General features: G+C 46.8%; 1 protein-coding gene across 2 annotated transcripts in view; it reads right to left on the reverse strand.

Annotated features, from left to right (window-relative positions):
* The window catches only part of SPOCK1 (SPARC (osteonectin), cwcv and kazal like domains proteoglycan 1), a 516,437-nt gene that overhangs the window by 135,315 nt on the left and 353,306 nt on the right, over positions 1-27,816 (reverse strand). For both annotated transcript variants that reach the window (XM_045489804.1, XM_045489811.1), the window contains one exon: positions 23,165-23,279. In XM_045489804.1, coding sequence (XP_045345760.1) covers positions 23,165-23,279 — 115 coding nt within the window. The remainder of the gene's footprint in view (positions 1-23,164; positions 23,280-27,816) is intronic.

Here is a 27,816-nt window from a genome sequence, read left to right on the forward strand (position 1 = left end):
CTGGAGTCAGAAAACATAAGTGCAAATCTCAGCTCTGCCACTAGCTCACTGTATGATCTTGGCAGGACATTTAACCCTGGAACTGTAAGTCTGTCTCAGTTTCCTCATCTATCCAATGGAAGAAAATAGAATCTACTTCAAGCTGGTGCTATGAAGATTAAGTGAGGTAATGTACATACTCAGTATAATGCCTAAAAAAACACAAAGCAAGAAAAAAGGCAGCTATCACTATAATTCTTATTTGCCCCAATAACAAATGGGCGTGTATAGGATGAAATTACCAATGCCTTAGAAATGTGACTTCGTTCTAAGGCCCCAGGGTTGGAACGGCATTTAATCCCCTGGGAGAACTCATGGGGCCACAGAAGGAAATCTTTTCAATCAGGCATGGAGTAAATCTCCAGCTCATTACGAATTTGGGTTTGGGGTGTGAGGTAATCCACACTCTTCCGAACGAAGGAAAGTGACCTAGGAAAAGCACCCACCAACTTGGTTCTTATTCAATCTCAGACCTTCCCTAGCAATTTGGGGGAGGCTGTAAAAGGAAGAAGGTCTGTTTGAGAAATTACCTTTGAGGTTGGCCAGGTACCCGCAGCCAAACCCTTGAGGCCATCAGGGATCCCAGGCTGGATGAGCCACAAGGCTGGGCCTGTCTGACCAATAAACTGAAGAAGGAGGTCCTATAGGGATGCTATAAGATCACCTAGTCCAGTTTACTCATGTTACTAATGATGGGAAGTGAAGCCCAAGTTGGGTAAGAGCCTTGCCCAAAGTCAGGAAGAAAACTGGTGGCCAGGCCTATGATGACGTTCGTACAGCTGCACAGTGGCCAAGGATGAATCTCTTCTTCAGCCCACGCCAGTCAAGCCTAGATTACGAACTTGAAATTTCTTTGGGGGCACCTATGTGTTTGTCACTTGTGGTCCTCTCTCCAATGCCTCCCTGCTTCTGTAGCAGGTACCTACCTTGTCCTTGCCTCTCTGTCTGGAAAAAAAAAATTGTATTTCTAATTCACATGGACATGATTACCTATTACCCTTTGCCAAACATACTTTACAAATTCAAGGTTTGTTCTGGACTTGAGAGAAAGGGATGATGGCTGATGGGACTCCACGTAGCAGACAAGCAGGCTGTCACCATGGGGTTAACGTGAGAGCCCATGAGTCCTTCAGCAGAACACCACACATTTATCATCATTCACACAGCAGACTGTCTGACACTGATGAAGAATCAACAAATATACGCAGCAGTTCTGGCACCTGGCAGGCCCTCTCCTGGGCTGGTCCCCAATGTGCATGCCCACTGCTGAAACAATTCTTGTGATGAGTTCCCAGAAAGGGGCTATAAAATCCAAAGAGCGGGCAGCTTTGCTGGAGCAGACATCACCACGTGCGATGATGCCACATAGGAAAGGAGCTGAGCCAAAGGGAGAGGAGGGAGAAGTAAATGCGGAGCTGAGCCAATGGCTTTGAGAAAAAGATGGAATCATGTACTATCAGTTAATGACAGATCATGTCTGGTGGACCTGAACTTCACCATTAAACCAAGTTCACTGTGGGGACACAAAGAGATAGGGCTGGCTTGTGCTTACCAGCAGGCCTGGGGCAGCATGAGTGCTCCATATATGCCTGTGGGGTGAGGGGGTGGGTCTCTATGTGCCGACCAATGCCATGGTTTCTCAGAAGTGAATCACAAAATAGCAGACCGTCAGAACCACAAAACACCTTAAAACTAATCTAGCCTAAGAACTCTAATTTATAAGTGAGGAATTAGACACAGACGGGCAATGACTTGGCCAATGTGACACAGAAATACAGCAAAGCTACCTCACATACACTTGTTGGAACAAGGCTATCCTGGAAATGACTACATACGGCTCTGGGACCATTTAAATTCTTATTTTGGCATCTTTAGTTTCATCACTAGGCTCAGTTTTATAAATAAAGCTTCTCTGAAACACTGCCCCTGGCTCTACACCTGCAAAGGAGCAAGCTGAACACACCCAACGTCTGGTGGTCATCGAGGTACCATGTTTGACCTCTCCGAGGATGCCTCAGGGACTAGAGCCCAACCCGACCTAAATTTTCACAGTTCCAATGAAACAAGAATACCTGTTATATCAGAGCAAACTCGGATGTTCTTTACCTCCCTGGGACTCCAGTGGAAATGGCACCCAAACCTCTGGTCTGCATCCAGAGACCATATTATATGAAGTTATGGGCAAGTATATGTGAACCCATGGAGGCATAACTTCCCTGGCTGTTGTGTATATTTTAACCCCCACAATTCAGTAAAGACCCTAAAAATTAACCAACCCAGCTAATGCAGAGGACCAACTCTTCTGACTTTAACATATTTTACTTCTTGAGTCAAAGAATGAAATCCTACGAAGTGTCTTGAAGGCAATGCTATACCCAGTGTCATAGACATTTATTACCTGGGGTGACACAAGCAATTTAATCTGGAAAGCAGGTCCTACCAGCCTTTCAAATGGCCATGAAGCCCTAACTCCATCCTGGCCTAGCTGGTGCTAGGGACAGCCACACTTCCTACCCTACTGACAGCACCACAAAGAAAATCCCAACCTACAACCACCCTATGAAGGAGAGAAGACAGACAACTGGAAGGTCACAGGCATTTCTTATTTTCTTGGGCTTACCTATTTATTCTTAATCTTTTTTTTTAAGATTACCAAAATTCCCAGCATTTATGTTTCTGAAGCAGAGTGATTCTTAAGTACAAATCTGATGATGTGACCCCTATACTTAGAACCTCTATCTTTGCCCCACCTCCTAGAGCACAGTCTGATTTCCTAGTTTTTGGTATTAAACTGACTGAGCCTACCTTTACAGGGTTAATATCTGCTTTTCTCCCCTCTCCAATACATACATACCCTCCTACACACGCATGTACACATGGACCACTACCACCAAGTATTTTTGTTCCAGCCCCACTCTACTGTTTCCCAGAGCCCACCAAGGATCTTCGTGTCCCTGGACCAGCATGTGGGCTTTTTCTCAGTCTGACACGTCTTCTTTACAAACCCACACTTCTCCCCTCCGTCTTCTCTGCCTCCATAAGGCTTTCTTCAAGGCCCCACCCAATACTCCTCTCCCCCAGGAAGTCTTGTAGGGCTCCTCCACAGGCAGCCAGGCTGCACGCCCATGACACCATGGTTCTGTGAACATGTCTGCTCAGGCTCCCGACTAGTCTCTAAGGGAGAACATTGCTTCAACTTAACCAAATTATTATAGTTATTCTGACAGAATATGGGGTATGCTCAGGCTAAAAGCCTTGGAGCCCATCCTGGACATCTCCCTTTTCTGCCCTCACCACTTTCCCCCATCATTCAGTCCTACTGATCCAACAGCAGCCAGCCATATGAGCCTCTTACAGGTTTCTTTCATGTGCCATGCAAATTCAAGTCTGTATGCCTGGGCAAATGCTTTTTGCCTGCGTGGCACATGTCTGCCCCCCGTTCAAGGTTCAAATCAACGACCTTTCATGAAGTATCTCCTGATCCTATGAGTTCTACCTCAAGCAGAATCAACCATGACATCATCTGTTCCAACATTACACCTTGTTCAGATGCAACTGTGACATTCACTATAGCATAAGTGTCTCTTTTTGAGTCTTTCTTCCTGAATATACTATGCGCTCCTCAAGGGTAGTGACTGCGTCTCATTTTTGTGCTCCTGGGTTGGAAACATGGGCAACCCCCAACACATGATTTTTTTCAGTGAAGTAAGTGAATTTATTAATCTGGACCTTTAGAACTTTCTCCTTTAATATCTGGACATTATTATCACTAATGAGAACACAAACATATGATGTGGTTTTAAACAACAAGAATTCAACAGACTTAGACATCCTAAGTCAGGGTTGCCTGGGTGGCCCAGATGGCTAAGCATCCAATTCTTGATTTCAGCTCAGGTCATGATCTCACAGTTCTTTAGTTCAAGCCCCATGATGGGCTCTGTGCTATCAGTGCAGAGCCTGCTTGGGAATCTCTGTCTCCCTTTCTCTCTCTGTCTCCCACCTGCATGTGCGCTCTCTCTCTCTCTCTCTCTCTCTCTATCTGTTGAAAAATAAATAAACTTTTTAAAAAAGAAACTAGACCACTTTCTTACACCATTCACAAAAATAAACTCAAAATGGATAACGGACCTGAATGTGAGACCGGAAACCATCAAAACTCTAGAGGAGAAAGCAGGAAAAAACCTCTCTGACCTTAGCTGCAGCAATTTCTACTTGACACATCTCCAAAGGCAAGGCAATTAAAAGCAAAAGTGAACTATTGGGACCTCATGAAGATAAAAGGCTTCTGCACTGAAAAGGAAACAATCAACAAAACTAAAAGGCAACCAACGGAATGGGAAAAGATATTTGCAAATGACATATCAGACAAAGGGCTAGTATCCAAAATCTGTAAAGAGCTCACCAAACCCCACACCCGAAAAACAAATAATCCAGTGAAGAAATGGGCAGAAGACATGAATAGACACTTCTCTAAAGAAGACATCCAGATGGCCAACAGGCACACGAAAAGATGCCCAACGTCGCTCCTCATCAGGGAAATACAAATCAAAACCACACTGAGATATCACCTCACGCTGGTCAGAATGGCTAAAATGAACAAATCACGAGACTATAGATGCTGGCGAGGATGGAGAGAAATGGGAACCCTCTCGCACTGTTGGTGGGAATGCAAACCGGTGCAGTCGCTCTGGAAAACAGTGTGGAGGTTCCTCGAAAAATTAGAAATAGATCTACCCTATGACCCAGCAATAGCACTGCTAGGAATTTACCCAAGGGATACAAGAGTGCTGATGCATAGGGGCACTTGTACCCCAATGTTGATAGCAGCACTTTCAACAATAGCCAAATTAGGGAAAGAGCCTAAATGTCCGTCAACTGATGAATGGATAAAGAAATTGTGGGGGCGCCTGGGTGGCTCAGTCGGTTAAGCGTCCGACTTCAGCTCAGGTCATGATCTCACAGCTTGTGAGTTTGAGCCCCGCGTCAGGCTCTGTGCTGACAGCTCAAAGCCTGGAGCCTCTTCAAATTCCGTGTCTTTCTCTCTCTCTCTCTGTCCCTCCCCCGCTCACACTCCGTGTCTCTTAAATAAACATTAAATTTTTTTTTTTAAATAAAAAAAAGAAATTGTGGTTTATATACACAACGGAATACTACGTGGCAATGAGGAAGAATGAAATCTGGCCTTTTGTAGCAACGTGGATGGGACTGGAGAGTGTTATACTAAGTGAAATAAGTCAGGCAAACAAAGACAGATACCATATGTTTCCATTCATATGTGGATCCTGAGAAACTTAACAGAAGACCGTGGGGGGGGGGGGGGGAAGGAAAAAAAAATGGTTAGAGAGGGAGGGAGCCAAACCATGAGAGAGTCTTAAAAACTGAGAACAAACTGAGGTTTGATGCGGGGGTGGGAGGGAGGGGAGGGTGGGTGATGGGTAGTGAGGAGGGCACCTTTTGGGATGAGCACTGGGTGTTGTATGGAAACCAATTTGACAATAAATTTCATAAAAAAAAAAAAAAAAAAGAAACCCTAAGTCCAACTTGAAAAGCAAAAATTTCTGACGGCAACTACAAAGTGGGTGGAGGGAACCCTCCTATGCATCTCAGGGCTGAAAGACCTTCTGTATTCCAGAGATCAGACCACTTCTCAGGCTGGGTAAGGATCCTTATGTAGTGCTTCCAAATTCCCAAGAGAGATTAATTTTTAGGACTTAGGAGTGAATGAGAAATACGAATTCTCAGGAATCCTCAACCATTCCTGGAAGCGTAAGTTTTTCTACATTCTTCACACTCTTTTATTTACATGTTTTTTAAACAAATAGGAAATGTTAAGTTTAGTACTGTTTATCAAGCAACGTAGCCTGAAGTGAAAATTCAAACAGTGGAAATCATCAGCAAGCATTATCGGGCAGTACTCAAATGATGGCAAAGCTCATGTTGATAGTCTCAATTTCAAGACTTACTTTGTTCCAAAACTATTCTTTTGAACACCACTCAGAGGACTTCTCTCAAGTATAGTATGCAAATACATTTATTAGTATTCCTATTATTTACAAGAGCAACACACCCTTTCAAGAGGGCAGCAGCTACCAGCAAGACTGACCAGACTGTCACTGCTCTTGCCAACGTGTCCCTGTCCTAGTTCTTAGAAATGTCAACCTTAACCTTCAAGTCCACACACCAAGGATTTCCTGCTCTTGCTTCCCACTGGACCCTGCCACTCCTCGTGCAGATATCCCTACCCTCAGCAATCAAGATAAGTCGCACCTCCTGCCACTTCCCCACTTCGGTTGACACCAAAGAGGGCAGTGATGACATACGTTGTAGCCCAATTTCACTTGGCTATGGCCAGAGTGGAGCCACAGCCAGTGCCTACAGCAAAACAGTGGCTGGAAAGACTCTTCCGGAATAATCTTTTCAGCAATAAGTAGGTGTACAGGTATCTATTTCCTGACATCGATCCCACATGATGAAATTCAACAATCTGTGTCAAAAAATTTTACTGATACATTGGGGGTGGGGGCTGCCAAGAGTATATGTAGCACTGCTGACTCTCTTGTTTTGGTTATAGAAGAAAGCCCCTTCATTGTATCTCATACCTTGGTATTCCAACGGGTTTGCCTAACTTTAGATACAACTATTTCACTCTATATGAACAGCTAGTCAAAGAGTAAAGCACTGCCTGATAGTAATGAACAGGAGCAGGACTCCAGGAGTTTTATGTGACTACGACCTGCCAGGCTGAGCGCCTTGAACACACACCCCCTGACTCCTCACACACCATAACCCGCTGACAGTAGATGCTGTATGACCCCATTTTACGGAAGGGAGAAGCTGAGGCTCACGTAGCCAGTCCCAGTCCCACGACCTTTGCCTCTGTCCTGTCGGTGCTCTCTCATCAGCTCTGAGGCAGACCTGTCAGCTCAGAGGCCTGAGAACCCGCCCAGGGAGGGTCCCGTCCCAGGAAGCCCCATGTTTGTTTGCTGGCAGCCAGCATCACGTGCATTTTATTCTCTTGTTAATATCAAACTGCCCATTCAAAAACAAGATTGAATTTGTTTGCAAAATCAGAACTAATTGCTTCCAAAACAAGGATGGAGGACACTCAGACAGCCGACGTGGTGGCTATTTTGAACCAGAGACAAAATAATGAATGTTAATTGAAATGAAAAACATGTTAACCACTGAAATAATCTGTCATGTAAAATGATGCTATAATTCCTCCGTTGTTAGGGTTATTTGAGTCATTATACAAAGTCATAAAATTACACAGGAAGAGCATAATGGCCTGTGTCATTTACAAAAGCTGCTTTGATGACAGAGACAGGCTCTCATGTGAGACACTCTCTATCCTGGTATCTATGGGCTCCTGAATCCCCATCGTCTTCCAAAGGAAGAAGATTACAGATGCAAGATCCTGTTCAAAGAGAGGCCAATTTCTCGAATAAACAGATGCCCACTAGAGAACAATAGGAAAAGCTCTCAGTATGCATGGAGTAACTATGGTGTGCCTCTGAGTGTCCTAAGTGCTACTGGGCACCCGCATGGTATAAAGATGTGTTTACAGATACTTGAGACTTCAAAGGGCAAATACATAATAAGAGCAGCTATGCATTTATGAGGACTTACTATTCTGCTGATGCTGTTACTACCACCAATAACAGCTAACATGTTTTGAGCTCTCGCAATGTTCCAGGTACTGTTTTAAGCCCTCCACACAATATGCCAACATCACCAAGAGGGAGAAGAGATGTCATGGGACACGGGGAGCTGTGTTGGGGCGGGGGATGAGTCAGGGAGACTGTGGGAGCAAAGCAGACCTGAGGGGATGGGAAGGACCGCTCATGGTGGGTCCCAGTCATCAGGGGTGGACATCCCACTGATCCACTGATTCAAACCGACACATCAACCACCAGAAAGCCAGCACCTCTGTGTGCCTTTTCCCCACCTGACTTGATCCAGCTCACAGGCATGCTTGCAACCCCTCATCAAAAAGGTTTCCAAAGTACCTTCAAACCCAGAGGAAAACTACGTATTTTTAAAGTCTTAGAGCAGAATCACAGCCACCAAAAAATCATGGGCCTGGTATGCAAGGAATTCCAAAAGCAGGAACATCTTTCCAGGTGTATGTGAATGTCAATGTGAAGTCTCCGTGACCTGCCCGTCACCTGAGCTGTGTAAAGGCCGAGGCAGCTGGGGATGAATCTACTCTTCGGAGATGAGAAGATTCAACCGCCAGATGAGAGTTTCCAACAACACTGTGCATGCAGGTGTAACTGAACTCAAAGTGATGAATAAGATACACACCAAAGGGAACAAACTGTCAGCAGGGGAGGCCCGAGGGTATGAGAAAGGGAACTTCCGCTTTTTTTACTCTCCATGTCTATTATTTGACTCTCTCACAACCATGTGCTGTTGGTCTAATTTGTTCTAAATCTAAAAAAGAAATGCATTTTCAGGGGGTCATGGGTGGTTCAGTTGGTTAAGCATCTGACACTATATTTCGGCTCAGGGCATGATCTCAGTTCGTGCGTTTGAACCCCGCATTGGGCTCTGTGCTGACACCACAGAGCCTGCTTGAGGTCCTCTCTCTTCCTCTCTCTCTCTCTCTCTCTCAAAATAAACTTTAAAAAAAATTTTTTTAAAAGAAACGTATTTTCAGAATTTTTAAAGAAATGCATGTTGCCAAACCCACACCTGACTGCCAGTTCCCCAGATCTCCAGTTTTGTTTAAAGAAACTAGCAGTTTCTAGTTTCCAGGTGGTTGGAATGGAAGAAAGATCTGCTAGGCGCAGGAAGGAAGGCTGAAAGAAAGGGAGTTAGTTCACCTGGATAAAGGTGACCGGGCCTCAAAGGTTTCATTGAAGACTCAGGGGTCAGATCACTGTAACTGAACCAAATTTCCAAATTATTTTGATGCTTTGTTCAAGGAAAGCTATCAAAAAATTAGGTATAAACATTCTAAACACAGCTAGGATTATAGACATAGTCTTGACTTTTTCAGTAAACACTTATTAATCACCTACTGTGTGCCAGAAATCGGGCAAAGCATTCAAAGATAATGCTAGCATTGTAATTGATGGACTTCTAATGAACGCATATCACGTGTAACCATTATTACTAAAGCGTAAAGATCATAATTATTCTGAATGTCTGCACTGATTTGAGGTAGGTGTTTCCTTAAATTAACTCTTATTCTTATTCACATCTTGAGACACTACAGATTCTCACGGACTGCTAACTTCTCCAAGAAAATCTCCACACAGCGAGAAATTTGCTATCCATTTCAGGAACCCACCTCCCCCCCCCCCCCACAAGCCATCCTACCTTTATGAGTGCCAGAGCCGTGTGCGTGGCCAAAAGGGCACGAAGAAAAGGAACTTGCAAGACAACAAACACAGATGTCGTCTTTCTCCCATTTTTTCGACATTACTTGAAATCAAGGTTTCCTTACACTTGAAACCAAATATATATTATGTCCAGGGATCCTACTTCTAGCCTAGACTATGTTCTGGGTGTTTCCTGACCAGATGAGGAAGATTAGCAGGCTGATGTGATTATGTAAATTCCACTAACAGGTTGGAGTCATCTCCCATTAAGAGAGTGACAGAGCATGGCCAGCGGACCCAAGGGGCTCTGGGAGGCAGAGACAGTGGGGGTGTAATTCAGAGTTCAGCCTGGTGAACGAATGTGGCCATGGGGACCTACAAGTAACAAAAATCTGCGTATGTGAGCACACACACGCACACAGAGACACATACAGGGCCCGAGTAAGACTGCTTTGTGAAGGAAAATGCCAAGCCAGCAGTGTAATAGCAAGCTATTAGGGAAATGTAAGTGAATGCTTGAGGTTTCTTTATTCCAGTAGGATAATGGATAGCGGTGTACTCACTTAAAAAAATCTATTTCTTCCTAAAAGGGGGCAGAAAACAAACTGTGACTATTAGCCAGTGACCTTTGGCAGCCCTGTTTGATTTCTTGTTTTACTGCTCTCCTTTGTTTGCTGGCCCAATAAAGAGAGGTCCCTTTCCAGCCCTGAGATCTTAGTGGAAATCTTTAGCAATGGACATGCTAATTGGAAAAAATCAAATGATAATCAAGCAAGACTGAGGCTGAGAATTTCATTTGGCCTCCCTGCTTGAGCATTTATAATCCTGAGCCTTTGCAGGAGGGGCCGGGACAACTGAGGGTTGTGCTAACACAGCTGCCAGCTAAGGGTGAGTTCAGGTGTGCACACAAGGGTGAAGGGAAGCGTGTGCCCTTTCACCATCGGCTCGGCGGCTGTAAGCTGTGAAAACATGTGCTTGCATTCCTGGGACACAATTAATTATTATGGGCACGTGCAAGAGAGAGAGAGAGAGAGAATATCCACATTTGTTTCAGAGTCACCAGCAGCAAAGCACCCCGTTCTGGGACGGCTGTGGAGGATCCACCTTAGGAAGAACAAGCTAGCAAAATGAAGCCAGTGTGGGTAGACCGCACTGCATCCGGGACACTGCTCTTTCCAAGACAGGCCCAGAGACAGACAGGAAGCTGACAGGCTCATGGTGTTCGAGGAGATGGACACCATCACCCTCACACCATCAAGAGCGGCTGTTCTCCAAAAGCGCTGCAGAAGGCAGAAACAGCCACACCAAGCATCGTGGCGAGCCCCCAACCTGAAAGCTCTCTTCCCAGTGTCACAGGACAGAAGCTGGAGCCTTGACAAGGCTCTGTGGCCTTCACTGGAGGGGAACGTTCCGGACAGGTGGCCAGGAACTAAGGCTAACTCCACAGGCTTGGGTGTTTTCTAACGCTGATCTTCCCCTGCCACAACTGTCCCACCCTTCTGCAAGCGCCCACTTAAATACCACCTTCCTCTGAGGGTATTTCAGACATGCTACCCCTTCTTCCAAATCCCTTGGATGTGTCCTGCAGCTTTTGATCACCAGTCATTGAGCTCTCCTCAGTCAGGTTCCCAGCTGTTTCCATGCACAGACACGATGCTCCAGAATGGGTTGGCACGGGGAAGAGTGAATCAGCACGTCCCAATGCTATTCCACAGCAGAACCTGGACCAACGTGCAGAAGTCACCAACAGAAAAAAACTTTCAACTCACTGTAAGCAAGATGCCTCATACAGTGAGTGAGAGCAGTACAGAGACACATCGTCTGTCTGAGAAGGCTGGGGAAGGAGGCTCTTAATGGTCAGAGGTCACCTAGAGGCAGGGGGTTCTACAGAAGGCACGTGATGATTTGTGTAAGCACTCCTCTATGGCTGGACAGTGAGGAGGTTGTTCCATTTCTGCAATATTGTCATCGAGAGCACTGAATACTCTCGGATATAAATCTTAATGTGCATCTCTCTTTATATCCATGAGACAGGTTTTTCCAAAATGGAATCATGGGGTCAATGGGGCCGAAATGCCCACCAGAAATGTGGCACCGACTTACACGGCCATCGACAGCACCTTGCCGGGACCACTATCCCCTTACCCCAACCTTCCACCCTGCAGGTTTCTACCACGTACTGCTCTGAAGCCAAGTGTTTGGCCACACCACCAAAGGTGCACAAGTAATCGACCGAGTCATGAAGAGCAACAAACCAACGCTGCCCCAGAATACCAGGTGAAAACGTGGCACATGGAGAAACTGGTAAAGTTGAAGAGTGGCTAGATCAGGAGGAAATCAAACATCACCCCGATGTGTTCCTGTCGGTGAGCAGGTCACTGTGGGCTCACACTGGAGAGCAGCAGCTCCTCCCAGCAGGTGAGTAGCTCACTGCCCAGCCCCTCTGCACCAGGCTTCGCCCCAGGTCGGGGAAGGACCCAAAAGAAGGCTGCCTGCTGCCTTCCCAGGCTTCCTTCTTGCTGAGCAAGCAACATGGGCCACACACAGCCCTCCCTGCTCAGTCTTGTTCTGAAGGCGGAAGGGCCAGTCCCATGGCCCGAGGGGTGGAGGGGTGAGACCTCATAGAGAAGAGATTCCGGAGCCTGCAAGCTTCCTGGATGAACCAGAAGGATGAATTTAAGCCAGTCTCAGGGGAGCTGCAGGGGAGGAGTGCCAATCTAGGCAGGCCTTGCTCCCGACAGCTGCCAGAGTGGATGCCCAGTATGCGCTCCTTCCTTCCCTAAGGCAGAATCAAAGGCCGTTCTGAAGCACTCTCAAGAACAAACCTCCAGCTCTGAGAGACTCAGGAGCTCAATGAGACACATGACATCTTAATACCTCCAAGGCCAAGCCGCTGACCTTTAGCTGTGTCCAATCTCTTAGGACAGAGACAGGACGGGCAAAGAGACAGGGCACCACAGGAGCAGGCCACCAGGTCAGGACAGAGTGCAGAGTCTGGACTACATTGTTCCTTCCCAAGAACAGGGCCACTTTCACACCAGACTGACACATTGCCTCCTGCTTCCCTGTGGGGGGGTTCACAGGGACATTCTGAGCATTTCCCAGGTGTTCAAGAATGTGGTACAACAGAGACAACCCTCGCCTGACTTGGAGCATTGCTTTGTGACTCACTGACCGATCCGAGCTCCTCATTAAAGACAACAGCCTGGCCCTGCATCCCCGGCTTCCTTCTCAACTTAACTGACGCATTTATCCCTTTAATAGGTCATGAACATGTGCCAAGACCTGAGCTCATGCTCCAGAGGGAGTGCGGGCAGTGCAAATAACAGAGGTGAGCATCACAAGGAGCAAGGAGGCACCCCGGCAGTAGGGAACCTACTAATCTTGACAACTGACTCCATCCAGAACACTAAAAACAGCAGGACCTTTGCATGCGTGAGCTCATGTAGGCCTGAGCAACTCTGTGAGGCTTGGAGGACTGATCCTCTATCTAGATTCAGTGAGGAAGTGGAGACTCAGAAAGGAGATGGACTTTTATTGAGCCCCGACTATGAGCCAGCACCACGCCTACCGCTTTCCTTATCACTGTGCCCTGGGCTAGTTTGAAAGTCAGCATTTGCTAAGGAAATGGAGATTTAGTGCAGACAAGTGTCTCGAGGGCAGAGGGCAGAAAGATGGGCTTCGGGGCAGCCTTGCCCTGGCCCCCCACCTCTGCCACATAACGGCTGTGCGACACTGAGAAACTCACAGTGTGCGTGAGCCACAGTGACCTCACAGGCTCTTAAACCACTAGGAATACTAGTAAATTCTGCTAGTGAATCCTGCCCCTTCTCCATCTCCCACCCATGTCCAGCCCCACTGCAGCTGGAAACGGTCTCCCCCTTCTTGGAACTTTAACTTCACTCCGTCACACTTTTTCTTTTCTGGCTTAGATTATATACATCTTTGCCGCTAATGTCCTCTCATAGGCCACAAGCTTCGATGAGATCTTCAGAGTCTTCATGTGAACACACGTAGACAGGCAGGGCCCCCAGCTTTTTTCACAGAGTAGACAATGTGGCTTTACAAAATGAGAATTCAAGAAAACTCAGTCCATCCTAAGGCACACAATTCTGTCACTCTCCAACTTAAAGCCACACAAGATGTCCCTTGTCACCTGGTCTGAGAGCCAAATCTGTCCCGTGGCTTTCAAGGCTCCACAGGCTCTGGTCCCGCTACCTCTTCTAGTCTCAGGCAGCCATGCTCCCCTTGGTCACTGCCTACCTACAGCACAGGCCTCTGTCCTCTTCCTTTCTTTAGGATACCAAGTCCCATTCCCTTCCCTGATTCAGGGTCTCTGCAAAGGCTGTTCCCGCCTCTGAGGACACTTCTCCTACCCTGTGACCACCTGGAACCTATCACCTTTCACCCACCCAAGATGGCACAACCAACTAAAGGGATTCTGTTATAACACTCTGCTCTTATCCCACTTGGTGCTTAGGACAATTTATCAGATACTTAATTTCTTTTTAGCTACCTTTTCCTATAGACTTTACTCTCCACAAGGCTAGATTATGTCCATTCGTCACATTATTCCAAACGCATAGCAGCATCTGGCATACAGAAGGCACCATAAATATTTGTTGAATCCAGAAATTATCACAGACACCAACTTAGTGGATTCTGAGTTAATGACCTTTAGCCCACCATGACTGGTTTATGTGAGCTGTCTTCTGAGGGCTAATCCTGCCAAAATTATGACAAGTCCTAAAGCCCTTTATCACCATCACTATACTCACAGATGGCCTCCCCTGGCATCTGCCGAGAGGAAGACTCTTAATTCCAGGCTGGACCAGAGCCCTGTCATCTTGCCTTCCACTTGGGAGATACTCATAGCCATGGAAGGTCTGAGCCAGGGACTTCTCCCTCCCATCAGATAATGAAAAGCAGGACTTGTGGTTCAGTGGAAAGCAGGATACACCAGCACCTCCAGCTGTGGCAAGATCATGAGCAAGGCCGGCTGGAAGAAGGCCCTTTCCCAACTCAGTAATACAGCCGCATGCATTTCAGTGTGTGCCCGTTAAAAACATCATTTAAGAGAGTACCTTGGAAAGGTACCAAGGTCCCTAAACTAATTAACTTTCATCTCTCCTGTCCCTCTGCGCTTGGAGGGCCCTGCCCTCTGCCCACCCCCTCCATGAGGAACATTAAAGACAGGACATTAGCCTGAGAACATTCTATTTAAAACAAAAGTACTTCTAAAGATAGCCTTGGATGCCCATCTAAATCATCCTGAGTCCATTTTCTGGCTCCAGAACCTGCATGGTCAGTGCCCCAGATGGGCCCTACTGTGGTGCCTGATATCCATAAAGAATGTCTTTCATGGTTCATTGGTTGAATTAATCTGATATAAAACGTCTAAACTGGAAAACCTGTGAATTGGGATCTTGATGAGTTTAGGCAGAACAGCAAGCAGGGCCACAGCAGATTTAATAACAAAGGCAAAGGAAAGATATTTCAGAAAATTAAAGCAGAAGTTTGTGTAAGTGGGAAATTCAGTCTGACCCCTTTCATAAAAGATGATGTATTTTGTGAGAGGTCACATAGGCCTTGCTCCCCTGCCTCAGATACCTGGATACTCCTCTCTCTGGATACTATAAAGGGCCCCCAGAACGTGTGGGTAACGTAACACCTTCAGCGAGTTGCGGGGGGCGGGGCTTGAGCTCATCTGTTTCCTAGTGTTTAGGGACCTGCTAATGTAATGCTTCACACCTGCTTGGCACGCCCTGAGCCCTGTTGGAAATCACACCTAGTGATTACCTCTTCAAAACCAGCACACCCACCTCAATCTCCTCTTTCTAATCCACTTAAATCTGAGGCATGAAATATGCCTCTCTGTACATTTCTTAACAGACGGAGACACCAATAAACAGAGCAACTGAGCCCATCATCCGAGGGAGAACCACACAGCAGGGTAATGCACTTAGGCTTTCTAACAAGAGAAAGAGGGAGGAACTGAGAGGGAGGTTTTATCATCAGTCCCTGACCCTGTGAACAGACATTCCCAGCCCCACAGACTCTTGGCTTTCTAGCTTTCCAGCAACTTTGTACGTGATGCACATTCTGGGAATTTAAGAATTTAACCATAAAACGTTTCCAATCTCCCACAGATAGACATGGCTTAAAAAAAAAAAAGACAATGATTCAGCACATTGGGTATTCCAGGAAATACCTGGAAATACGAACTACCCTCTCTGGAAAGGGGGCTTCTCAAGCAGCACAACCTGGGAGGGAAAGGTGACAAGCTGGTGGCAGGTGCCAGAGAGGGCTCTGGCAGGGCAGAGGCTCTGGTCCTTAAGAGTCACACCTAGAAACAAGTGTCCAGCCAGCCAGGATGCCATCAGACTCTCTGGGAGAGATCACCCGGTCACTGCCCTTACCTGCCCACCATCTTTAGGTACAACCTGTGTTGGCATTGGCAGCAGAGTTTAAAAAAAAAAAAAAAAAAAAAGGCAGGGGTGGGGGGAACAAGGCAGGACAAAATCTGAGTCCGGTAAATTTTATTGACAATCACGATTTTAATGTATTTATAAAACTCGCCTAGTGAATCTGCCTCCCAAAGTAAGATCTGCCTCTCGCTGAGTCCCCTTTGTTCCAAGGACTAAAAATTCTACACAATTACTCCCATCTCCATTATGAATTGCTTTTTACTCTCTGCTGCTCTTGTCGTCAAGCTCGTGTAATCAATACTCTCAATTTCAGAGAGGACAACAAAGGAACGGAGAAGGTAACCGTGAGAAGTCAGCAAAACTGCTTCTGCAAAGTGTGTCTAACGTGGTGGGTGGTTAAGAAGTGGCATTTCTGGAACCAACCTCTCTCCCCCTTTGTTTTCCTCAGTGACCAGGGGTAAAGAGATCACGGTGATGGTTCCTGTTTATTAAAGGTGGCTGATTCAGAAGTGGGCCCAAACCCAAAACTCAGCAGCGTAAATTCCACCAATTGCCTAGAAACAGCACCAATCCCTCATCAGGACTTCACTCAGGCCCAGAGCAGGGAAAATGAAGATCCCTCAAGGTTAAAAGAGAACACAAGGCCCCCTAGGAAAAAAGTGTGAGCTATATAAAGATAAAAATCGTTAATAAGGAATATGAACATGATCACACTCTGGGAACGGGCCATGCCTTGAGTTGTGAAAGTACCAAAATGCCACTCAGACACCTAGGAATCACCCACTTTCTACACGGCCATGTGTCTTCCAAACCAACAGAGATATGCGTATGTATAATCAACCCGCTCAAAGCCTTGTAGCAGGAGGCAGTGCTTTGTTGTAAAACAAAACTGAGATGAAATAACCATCATCCTTTCAAATGTCCTCTGAGAGTTTGGTATTTGAGGCACATTCTGTCATGTACTTCTCTCTGACCTCAAACACTTTGATTCTCTTTTTCCAAGTTCACATAAAAGACAGAAAGCTCTCAGATTGGTCTACAGCACCATGAGTCTTGACTCGATCAGAATTCTTCGCTGGTGCCGAGAATTCGTTGTTATTCCAGATAATTAGGAAGCGGAGATAAAGGGCCATTACGTTAGAGAGGCCTAGCCCACTGGGAAGACTGGCCGTCGGCTCCTTGTTTAAAAACAGATTAGTTCCCACTGCTCCCAGAAGGCTTCCAAGGGTATGCTCAGATATGGTAAGCCCCATCCTGACACCCTTTCCTCCTGTTCACAATACGCTTGCAGAATTCGAGAATGTGGCTTGTCTGCAAGGCTTAAAACAAATGCTTCAATTTTCCATTCTCCAAATGAAAATCAATGGCAACAGAGAGGTAAAATCAATGTTCACCGCTCTGTAGGGAGAATCCCACCCCTAGCTCCCGCCCACCCAGAGCAATAAATCAGAACTAGCCATCTTGACTGGCAGTGAATCCCTGAGAGCAGAGCCCTCTGTGGCTTGTATGACTTTCTGTCCATCCCCCTGTTTCCCACGAGGGTGTTTTCTTTAGGAAAGCCTAAGACAGTATTTCTAAAACCTGAGTCAGGAAGAATAACACACGGTTGCATAAAAACTCTTTTTCCCCTAATGAGTCCTTTTGCCGGTAGGATCTTTGGTATCGAAGAACAGAGTGTGACTATTTCCCTAAGGATCCATTCTGCATTATCTAGTCTTAATGATGGCTCAGACACCCACTGACCTGCTCCCCCGGACAACCAGTGATCTGCTTTCTGTCACCAAAGATGAGCTTGCATACTCAAGAAGTATAGGTAAATAGAAATCATACAGGATATACTCCTGTTTTTGGTCTGTGTTCTTCCACTTAGCATAGTTATGATGAAATGTATCCATACTGATGGATGCATCAATAGCCTATTTCTTTAACTTTTTTTCATGTTTATTTATTTTTGAGAGACAGATATCGAGTGGGGGAGGGGGACAGAGGGAGACACAGAATCCACAGCAGGCTCCACGCTCTGAGCCGTCAGTACAGAGCCCAATGGGGAGCTTGAACTCACAAACTGTGAGATCATGACCTGAGCCAGTCAGACGCTTATTGATTGAGCCACCCAGGCCCCCCGTCTTTTTATTGCTGAGTAGTAATCCATTGTATAGATGTACCACAATTTGTTTATCCATTCACCTGTTGATAGACATTTGGGTTGCTTCCAGCTCTTGGCTATTACAAGTAAAGCTGCTACGAACATTCATGGTTGAGTCTTAGAACGGACATATGCTTTCAGTGCATAATCCGGATACAAACCTTTTGTCAAACCTGTGTTTTGTAAATATTTTCTCTTGGTGTGGCTTGTCCTTTTATTCCTTTTATTATTGTAACAGTGTCTTTTGAAGATCAAGTTTTAAATTTTGATGAAATCCAATTTGCTGATTTTACTATTATTTTCTTGCTTTTATAGTTCATGCTTTTTCGTGTCCAAAGAAATCTTTGTCAGACCCAAGGTTACTACTCCTGTTTTCTTCTAAAAGTTTGATATTCTTAGCTCTTACTGAGACAGAAAATCCCAAGCAGGCTCCATGCTCAGTGCGGACCGTGATGTAGTGCTCGATCCCACAACCCTGGGATCACGATCTGAGATGAAACCAAGAGTCAGACGCTCAACCAATGGAGCCACCAAGGCACTCCCCAAGTTCATATTTTATATACTATGTTATACAATCTTTAAAATTTGTAACTACAGGGGCACCTGGGTGGCTCAGTTGGTTGAGCATCCAACTTCAGCTCAGATCACGATCTCACAGTTCGTGGGTTCGAGCCCCGCATCAGGCTCCGTTCTGACGGCTCAGAGCCTGGAGCCTGCTTCGGATTCTGTGTGTGCATCTCTCTCTGACCCTCCCCCATTCATGCTCTGTCTCTGTCTCTCAAAAATAAACATCAAAGTTTTTTAAAAATTGTATCTACAAAGATTTGTCATATCATAAAATACTCACTTATAAAAATCAACTGAAGAAAGCCTAATACAAATTTTTCTATATAGGATAAACATGACGTGATGACCAAGTTTTAACAAAAATGAACCAACAGATAAAACCTAGGACTAGAAAAAAGAATGGATGGAAATGTGCTGGGGTGTTTAATTACCGTTTTTAACTGATGTGAACATTGCCTATTTCTTGCTTCTTTTTACTCTTCTGTATTGTTAGTGTCTCCTGTAATAAGCATCGAATATCATATTAAAAATTAATTCAGATATTTAAAAAAATCATTTAAGAGATGGCTTCCCGATCCCAGGAAGCCTTCACAGTGCTCTATGGCACTTAAATGGCCCCTTCAGAAAACCTGAAAGGTGAACAACACTACCGAGAATTCACCCGCTCCCGAGCCCACTCATGGTGGCTCGACACAAGAAAAGATGAAGCAAAGAACTTCCAAGCAGAATTCTCCAAAGAGAATGTGAGATTACGTGAAGCCTCTAGATGAAACCAGATGCAAACCCAAATGTAAATACTACCCTAATAAAGGAGAATTCCAGCAAAGGGAGACCCCACGTGGCACCCCACCAGAATTCTCGCCCGTCTGCCCTGATGTTCAGTGGTCACAAATGTGTGTACGTCAAACAGCTTCTCCACTCACTCCATCTCGATGGGCAAGGAAAGCTAATGAAATTCTCTCACTGATGCGCTCACTGTCGTCTGTCTCAATCGATGTGACAAGACAGCCTAAGTGTGCAGCCTCGTAATCAGCCTGAGGCTGGCCCAGCCGCCTCTCCGTGTGTGTGTAGTGCTGACGATCTGGCAGGTGGGATTTGCCTCTTGAGCTGCTGCAGAGGCCAGACTGGCTGATGGGATTGTCTACAGATGTTTCTCAGAGAGAAAGATTACTTCCCTGAATGATGAATAAATAGAGTCGTCAACACTGTCTCCTTGGTCAGAGGGGACCCCTGAAGTATAATGTGGCAGGACAGATGTTTCATCTGGGAAGGTGTCCAAGACCCCAAGAAGAGGTATGTGCTCGACTGATATGGCGGGCCGAGGTATTCAGTCTGTGGGAGGGAGGTGGGGAGGTTGGACCCACAACGGCAGTGAACACCACTGCAGAGCCTTCCTGGCTCAGACCACCTCCCAAATCCGGATAAGGGAGTGGGCGTGCTGCCTCAATCACAGCCTCCTCTTTGGGCTGTTTTTCCAGTGAACAAAAGGTCCCTATCATCAGGAATGCAGCCATCTTCTTAGCCCTTACCTGCTGTGAATCACAAAGAGGGCGGCAGAAATGACACTGTAATGCTCATGCTAAACCTCATGGCTTCCCCGAGAAGGAAGGACAAGCAGGCAGAGTCACCAGAGGAAGGAGCCAGGCACCTGGTGGGGGCTACCTTCTTCTTAGAAACATGAAACTGTGGGGTTTCCTGGCTGACCTTCCAAAACGAATGACGTAATAACCATCATCATAATTGTTTTAGCAAGTGGCAGACCAGCCATCATTATGTGACACTAGACTATACGCCTTACACAAGTGCGCGTCACTGAACTCTTACACAAGGACACGCAGAAAAGAGCCCCTGCAAGGATTAGCAACAATTGCTACCCATAAGGTCTCTTTAAGAATCACTAGTGGGCGGCACCTGGGTGGCTCAGTCAGTCAAAGGGTTAAGAGTCCGAGTACTGATTTCTGCTCAGGTCATGATATCAAGGTTTGGTCCGTGAGTTTGAGCCCCGCATTGGGCTCTTGGGCACTGACAGTGCAGGGCCTGCTTGGTATTCTCTCTCTCTCCTCTTCTCTGCCCTTCCTGCATGCATGTGCACTCTCTATCTCACAAAATAAATAAATGAACATTAATAAAAAACAATCATGAGAGGATGCACCCCAATAAACAGGAAAGAGGAATGGGTAAGTATTTTCATTAAATCCATTTTACAGATGACGAAGCACAAATTCTGAAAGGTAAAGTACATGCCAAGATCACAGAGCAAGGCAGTAGCCAGCCTGGGAAAGGAACCCTGGTTGGTCTCATTCCCAAATCCATGCGCTCAGTCATTGTAATCCTGTGGCCACCAGAATATGAGGGAGATGAGGATTATGCTTTCCACACAAGCAAACAAGTGGTGGTGCTCCCAACAAAGAAACAAGGCACGCCCAGACACACACAACCTACACCTGGATAGGCCTGAATACCCATATGGTTGCAGCCTCCATCTTGCACAGATTTGAGCTTAATGCTGACAAGCTCCTGTCCGGCACTTTCAGAGGGGCTATATTCCAGGAGGAAACAGGCAATGGTCTATCCATGTTGCACATCCATATACACACACATACAACCAGATGGTTAAAATCTAGGGCACTGTCTCAAAAAGGGTATTTAGCTATTTGCAGCAAAAGAGGCCCCCTCTTACAACCTTCAGAGAAGGAAGAAGTCATGTGCAGCAGGAAACTCTAGGATAGTTTTCTCAGAATATGTCTGCCTGGAAAATTTCTAGTAACAACAACAATTTTTTTTTTTTTTTATATCCCACTCCACAGTGAACTTAATTTTCCTTGTGGGTAGGAAAGTATGTAGCTTCAGTGTGTAACACAAGCCTGGCACATTGTAGGTGCTCGGTATCTTTCTGTTAAATGACAGTGAATGAATGTAGAGACAAGGACAGGATGAAGGGAGAGGCCGACACACGGTAGTAACAGAAAACAGGAGTTTTGGAGCCGGACGGTCCAGGGTTTGAAACATGGCTGCCGCTTCCTAGATGTATAAGCCAATTACTAATGCTGCTCTGTCTCACTCCCCTCATTTTTAGAGTAGAGACAAAAATAAATCCCAGCTTGGCAAAAGGGCAGGAAGAATTCACGGATGTGGTGCTGAGCACAATGCATGGCGTGTGCTAGGGTTTGGGAGTGAGATCTATCTTTATTTCCAGGGAGAATACTCTAGTCTGGAGCAAAGAGTATATCTTGCTCCTCAGTCTTATATATCTTGCACATTATATCTTGCATCTCAGTCTTATGGAGACAAAGGGTTACTGTTTTTAGGTGACCACCAGGCTGGATCTGTAGCTGTAGGGGCCAGGTTTGCAGAGGCAGAGAGGTTGAGGGCTCTGCTCCAGGGAGTTTCTCTGCTGGACCATGATGGAGCTTCCCAGGCAGTTTAGGAGGAAACCACTTAGGGAAGGGAGGGAAATTAAAACACTTTGCAAAAGGAGCAGCCAATGGGACCAGCATTGCTCAGACTTCAAGAACTGCAGGAAGGGAAAGGACCCATCCGGCATGGTCCCATGGTCGAAACGGAGCTAATGAGCAGAAGCCACAGGAGATGCACTTCAGTGGGAATCGAGTCCCAGAAAGGCTGCATCCTTTGCTTGAGGTCATGGCCCAGCGCAGGTGGATGGCAGAGCACGTTGCCAAGTCCAAAACAGGTGTGGTGACTCCAGTGCCCATGGACTGAACACCTACCTCTCCATTGCACAGCAGTACAGAAAGAAGGGAGAACAGGCCCTGCAAATGCCTTTCTCCCATCCCCACCAACCCAACCCCACTGTTAAAGAACACCGTGTGTGTGTGTGTGTGTGTGTGTGTGTGTGTGTGTGTGTGTACACACGCACATACGTTCATGCATGGGCATATGTTGGTTCTTGCTCCGAGTATTTTTGTAGGACTGAAGGCCCACCAAGAAGACTGAATTCAAAGGCTCTTTCTGTCCTCTATAAAAGCTTTCTCCCACTGGATGGAGAAAGCTGGGAGAGGTTGAGGGTAAAAAGGCAAAGCTTTAAAGATCTTAAAGAAGAGTGGGGAGACCTCCCTCCGTGCTGGGGAAGAAGGTGATCAAGTACTATACCCTGAGAAACCAGCAAGGCGTGTTCTCAGGAGACATGGTGGTGTGGTGGTGCTGAGGAGGAAGAACCCCAAACCAGGGCACCCCGACAGGCGAAGATGCCCACGGCCCATATATCTGGGCATGAAAGCAGACAACCCTCAGACTCCGAGGAACCTCAAAGGATTATAACACCGACAATGTTAGTGACAAGCAAGAGACTAATGACTCAGAACCTGTTTTCTTAGCTCTAAGCTTCCGGGATCTCTGGGGTCATTCCTGAAGGAGGAATGGCCCCCACAATGACAAAGAAGGGATTTTCCGTGCATCTGCTCAGATGAGGGCTCAGAGTTAAAGTTGACTTAAAATAAATGCAGGTATGAAAATTTTTTGCAAATCTGTGTTGGAGAATTGAGATGCATACCCCAGGATGACTGGAGGCACCAAATACCATACAAAATGGCGATAGAAACGCCTGTTCTCCTTCCCCCCTCCCACTGTCCCCCACTCTGAGATTGGGTACCCCCAGATCTGTCAGTCGGAGCACGCTTCCCGGCCCCCGGCCTTACCTGGGGAGAAGGTGCTTGCGGCTGACACACAGGGCAGTCTGGTAGTCCTGGGTCACACACACTTTGTGAGGGCTGCACTTCACCTTCAGGCAGGGGTCTTTCGATGGGTCCAGGGCTGAGGCAAAAAGAGCAAGAAGGGGGGGGGTGGTTAGGACTTCTAAGGAAATTTAGTTTCTCTTTCGACTCAGATAAACAAATGGGAAATAGACCACGTGTTTGCACTCTGGGCGGTTTTCTTAGGCTGATGGGGATTGGAATGAATACCCAAACGGAGGGGAATTCTGTGTCTACTGCACACGTTCTGCTTCAGCATCAGGATAGTGATTCCTTTGTGCTTTGGGGAGTTTCAGCATCTCCATGTCGGGCAGGAATTACTTTTAAAATCCTTTAGAATCTTACATACTCCAAGGACCAAGAGCTCCTTTTCCCTCTTTGGTTATCGGTCTGCAATTGCTTTTTATGACTTCATCCATGCCTACCTTTACTTATTTCCTACCACGTAGAAAGTCCTTGAGGACAGAGGTTTTTTGGCTCCAGTTCCATCGACACAGACTGTGTGCATCAATAAGCCCATGTTAAATTTTGGGAAGAGCTTCAGGAGGCCCAAAACCATTTTGCACCACGCAAAGTTCCAACATAATAAGGAAGGGAGAAAGCTTATACATAAATATTTATTGTGCGAGGCAGAATGAGATAAGGGCCATGACGGGCATATAAAATGATAACGGAGCTCCAGAGAAAAACAGAGATCAATTTCTGGGGCAAGGATTAATGAAGCATTAATATGTGAACTGGATCCAGAAGGATGGGCAGAGTTTGGGAAAGCGAAGTTACAAAAGGCAGTCTAGACTGCCATGGGTGGACGATCACAGGGCACTTGATCCGATCAGTAAGTGTGGCTTGTGGGTGGTAATGATGGCGGGGGGGCGGTGTGCGGAGAAGGGATGTGGAGTCGACCAAGGCACTCCAGAAAGGGTCTCCCAAAACAGCGGTTCCAAAACTGCACCGTTTTCCAGAACAGGCTGAGCGGCGGGCCCCGGGCTAATCAGCGCCCCGCACACCGAGGTGCGCACGCTCATGACGGCAGCGAAGAGGCCGCAGGGAATTCTCCGCAAAGCAAAAGCAATTGTGCCGTCTCCCAGCTCCAGGCCTAGGCCATTAGGCAGTAAATCCTTCATAACTTTCTCCTCAGCCCGCGGAGGCGAGGCCTCCCCGTGTCCTCCCCGTGCAAACATTTGGTTAAACAAATTGGCATCCTGAGCAGGGACAGCAAAACTGCCATGAGAAACGCCATCATGCCCACAGCTGCCGGGTCCCCCGGCCACCATGAGACCCCTGCCCTTAGAGAAGTCGCGGTTCCTCTCAGCCTGCCCAGGCCCAGAACCTCCACACCATTTTCCTCAGACAGCAGCTGGGAGTTTCTCAAGGGACCTGAACACACAACATCCGGAGGCGTTTCTGCTGCTTGAACAGTTCAGGGCGGCTCCGTCCGCTGCAGCAGCACCAGCCGCTATAAATACAAGGCAGGGTGCATTTTTAGGCCAGTCAGGCCAGCAACAAGACCCAGGTCCTGGTCCCAGGGGAGTCATCTGACAGAACCTATGCCCCAAGGGATCGCCCGGCTGCCTGAAGCTTAGCAGAGGGAAACGAGGTGCAGGAAGAATAAAAGAGGCTGATTCGAGCCCCAGCGACAGGGCATTCACTTTGAACTCTTCAGCTGAGGGCTGCATCTGGGAAGCAATGGCAGCAACGCTTGTGTCCGCTTCCGGAGTCCTTCAAGCCTAGGCCTTCCAGAAATTCACAACAGGAGTTTCTGGTCCCAGGTGGAAGGCTCCCAGTCCTGGGGATGTCCACACGAGAAGCCAGGAGGCTGGTATGGCCTCAGACCACTGGCTCTTTCCTCGTGCAGTGTCTCCCACTCCCAACCCCAGGGTGGCTGTCCAGCCAACTGTGACTTGCCTCCCCAGGCTCATGCAAAATGCAGCCAACCTGAAGAACGATTACCAGATGACTGCTAATGACGGACCGTGGCAATCCTCCACTGCTCCTTCTCACACGCCCAGCCACCACAGGATGAGGGAAGACATCGGGGATCTCAAGGAACTTGGGGACCGGACCACAGGCAGCCCCAGCCAAGGTGCCAGCCTAGGTGCTTCCCTGATAGGTGCTAAGTGCTACAGAGCCCTTGGGATTTTCATGGGAGTGTATCGCAGAGATGGAAACTAACAGGCTGCCCTAGGAGGGTGGGTATCCAAGTCTGAAGCACTCCATGACCAGCTTCGTGGCCAAATTTGAGGTTCTTTTTGTTTTTGCAGCCAACTGCACAAACACCAATGTCCGTCGACAGGCAGTACAATCTTGAAGGAAGTAAGTCAGCCGAGCATAGTTTGCAAGAGCAGACTCCAGATCCGGTGTTTTCGAGGGTGAATACGGCTTACTCATACCTCAGCTGCCTCCTCTATATGGTGAGGGTTATACCACCTGCTCTTGGTTTGGTTATCTTGAGGGTTAAAGGAGCTAATATTTGTGAGTCCTTAAAGCCAACTTAGTGTACGTTAAGTACCTCATAGGTGTTTGCTAATTTTTTGTGCATCTGGTCCCCAGAATGAGTCGTAAGTCTTCATAAAAACAAGAACAAGACCTAACACCCACTGTTTCAGACATGCAATGAACTAAGCCCTATAACTGGATTATCATATTTAATTCTCAAAACCACCCAAGGAGGTGGCTGCTGTTAACGTGCCTGTTTCACAAATGAACGTCTTAAAGGGGAGTCACCGATGAGAGGTGCGGAGGGTATCTGACACTTGGCCCATCGACTCCAGAATGCAAACTCTTCACATTCATAGGCCAGCAGCAAAACAATCACCTAGGATCTCCTCTGAAGGGTTGACTGTGGGGTCCACCTCACACCAAGTATGGAGCCCACAGGCACCACGTTCTTGGGAGTTCTTGGGGCATAAAGAAAGCCAAGGGGTCAGAGGAAGGGGGCAGTGAGAGAATCTGGTGCTTCCCAGGTCGGGCCATGCAGGTCTGCCCCCATGGACCTCACACAGCCCCAGGGCTTCGCGAGAAGGGGAGGTGCCCAGCTCCGGGGAACCGTGCCCTCTGTGCTCTCCCTCTGAATGCGGCAACCCTCCAGCTAAGTCAGCAGACCAGTGTCCTGGTCAGTCTTCTTTCTGTAGCCTTTCCATGTGTGACACTACCATTAGGCTAACTACTACGGATGCCACCCCGCCCCCTCCAATTCTTGAAGCCAGCATTTCTTTACAAAGAAATCCAACGAAAAAATACTAATAAACGAAAATGAGTCACTTAACTCCATACACATACCTAACAATTTGCATACAGAAATCAAGTCTACTAAACATTAATTACCAGGGTCTGAATACTTCAGACATGGATGCAGATAATTTTGAGTAAATGAACTTCATAGAACAACAAAACAGTAATAAATCAAGCTGCCAGCATTCATTTAATCACCAAGGGGCATTCTGTTTCCGAAAAACAGCCACACTGAGATGGAAAGGGTTATGATAAGGATGGTACAAGGAGTGTGTCATTTCCCTTTAAACGCCGTCTCCCAAGCGAGCTTTTCTAAGCAGCCCCAAGGCTCACAGCAATACTCTGGAAAGAAGCTGACACCCGCATTGGACAGGGCTGTGTGGCTCCACTTTCTAAAGGGAACGATAACAGATCAGAATAATAAGTAGCATTTGAGAGGCCCTTTAATAAGGTGCAGAGAAAGAGTGCAGGTGAGGAGGTAGGGAGAGGCTGAGTGTTCGTGATAACTGGGAGCAGGCCCAGAAGCTTCCTTGTCAAGGGCTAATGATTTCTGGAGCCTGTGCTCTGAGTCTCTCTCTCTGTCTCTCCAAGCACAGGCTGAGTGACAGGATGCAGCGATCCCCACAGGATGGCAGAGCCCTGCGTGCCCTCCACTGCTTCTCTCAGGGCACCCGCAGGACTTCTCCGGGACAGCACACCTGGCACAGAGCAGGTGCCCACGGGAGGTTAATTCCCTCTCTCTGCCCATTTCCCAAGACCAATCAAGTGTCAAGTGGCAGAAGACACATGTCCAAGTAATTCGTTGACCAATTTTTACAAAAACCATTTTCAAAGAAAAAAAGAACAGGAACACATTAATTTAAAGAGAGATTTGTTGAGCTGAAAAACACTGACTTCCAAAGCAAGTTAATTATAGGCTTCGTGTAATTTTTTTTCATTAATTTTATTTTATTTATTTTTTTTTTTTAATTTTTTTTTTCAACATTTATTTATTTTTGGGACAGAGAGAGACAGAGCATGAACGGGGGAGGGACAGAGAGAGAGGGAGACACAGAATCGGAAACAGGCTCCAGGCTCTGAGCCATCAGCCCAGAGCCTGACGCGGGGCTCGAACTCACGGACCGCGAGATCGTGACCTGGCTGAAGTCGGACGCTTAACCGACTGCGCCACCCAGGCGCCCCCCATTAATTTTATTTTTTAAGCTCACTGCTTGGTCTCAATTAAGGTAGTGATATTTTAATTATCTTAATTGTTCCTAAACTTGTTTTCCGGTTTGAGTTACTTTTTAATTAGCTACATTGATTTTAAAATCCAGAATCAAGCCTTTTTGCCGTCGGCGGGCATATCCCATAAGCTCACTGGCAAA

Source organism: Leopardus geoffroyi, chromosome A1 (assembly GCF_018350155.1).
Source record: "Leopardus geoffroyi isolate Oge1 chromosome A1, O.geoffroyi_Oge1_pat1.0, whole genome shotgun sequence".
Taxonomy (NCBI): domain Eukaryota; kingdom Metazoa; phylum Chordata; class Mammalia; order Carnivora; family Felidae; genus Leopardus; species Leopardus geoffroyi.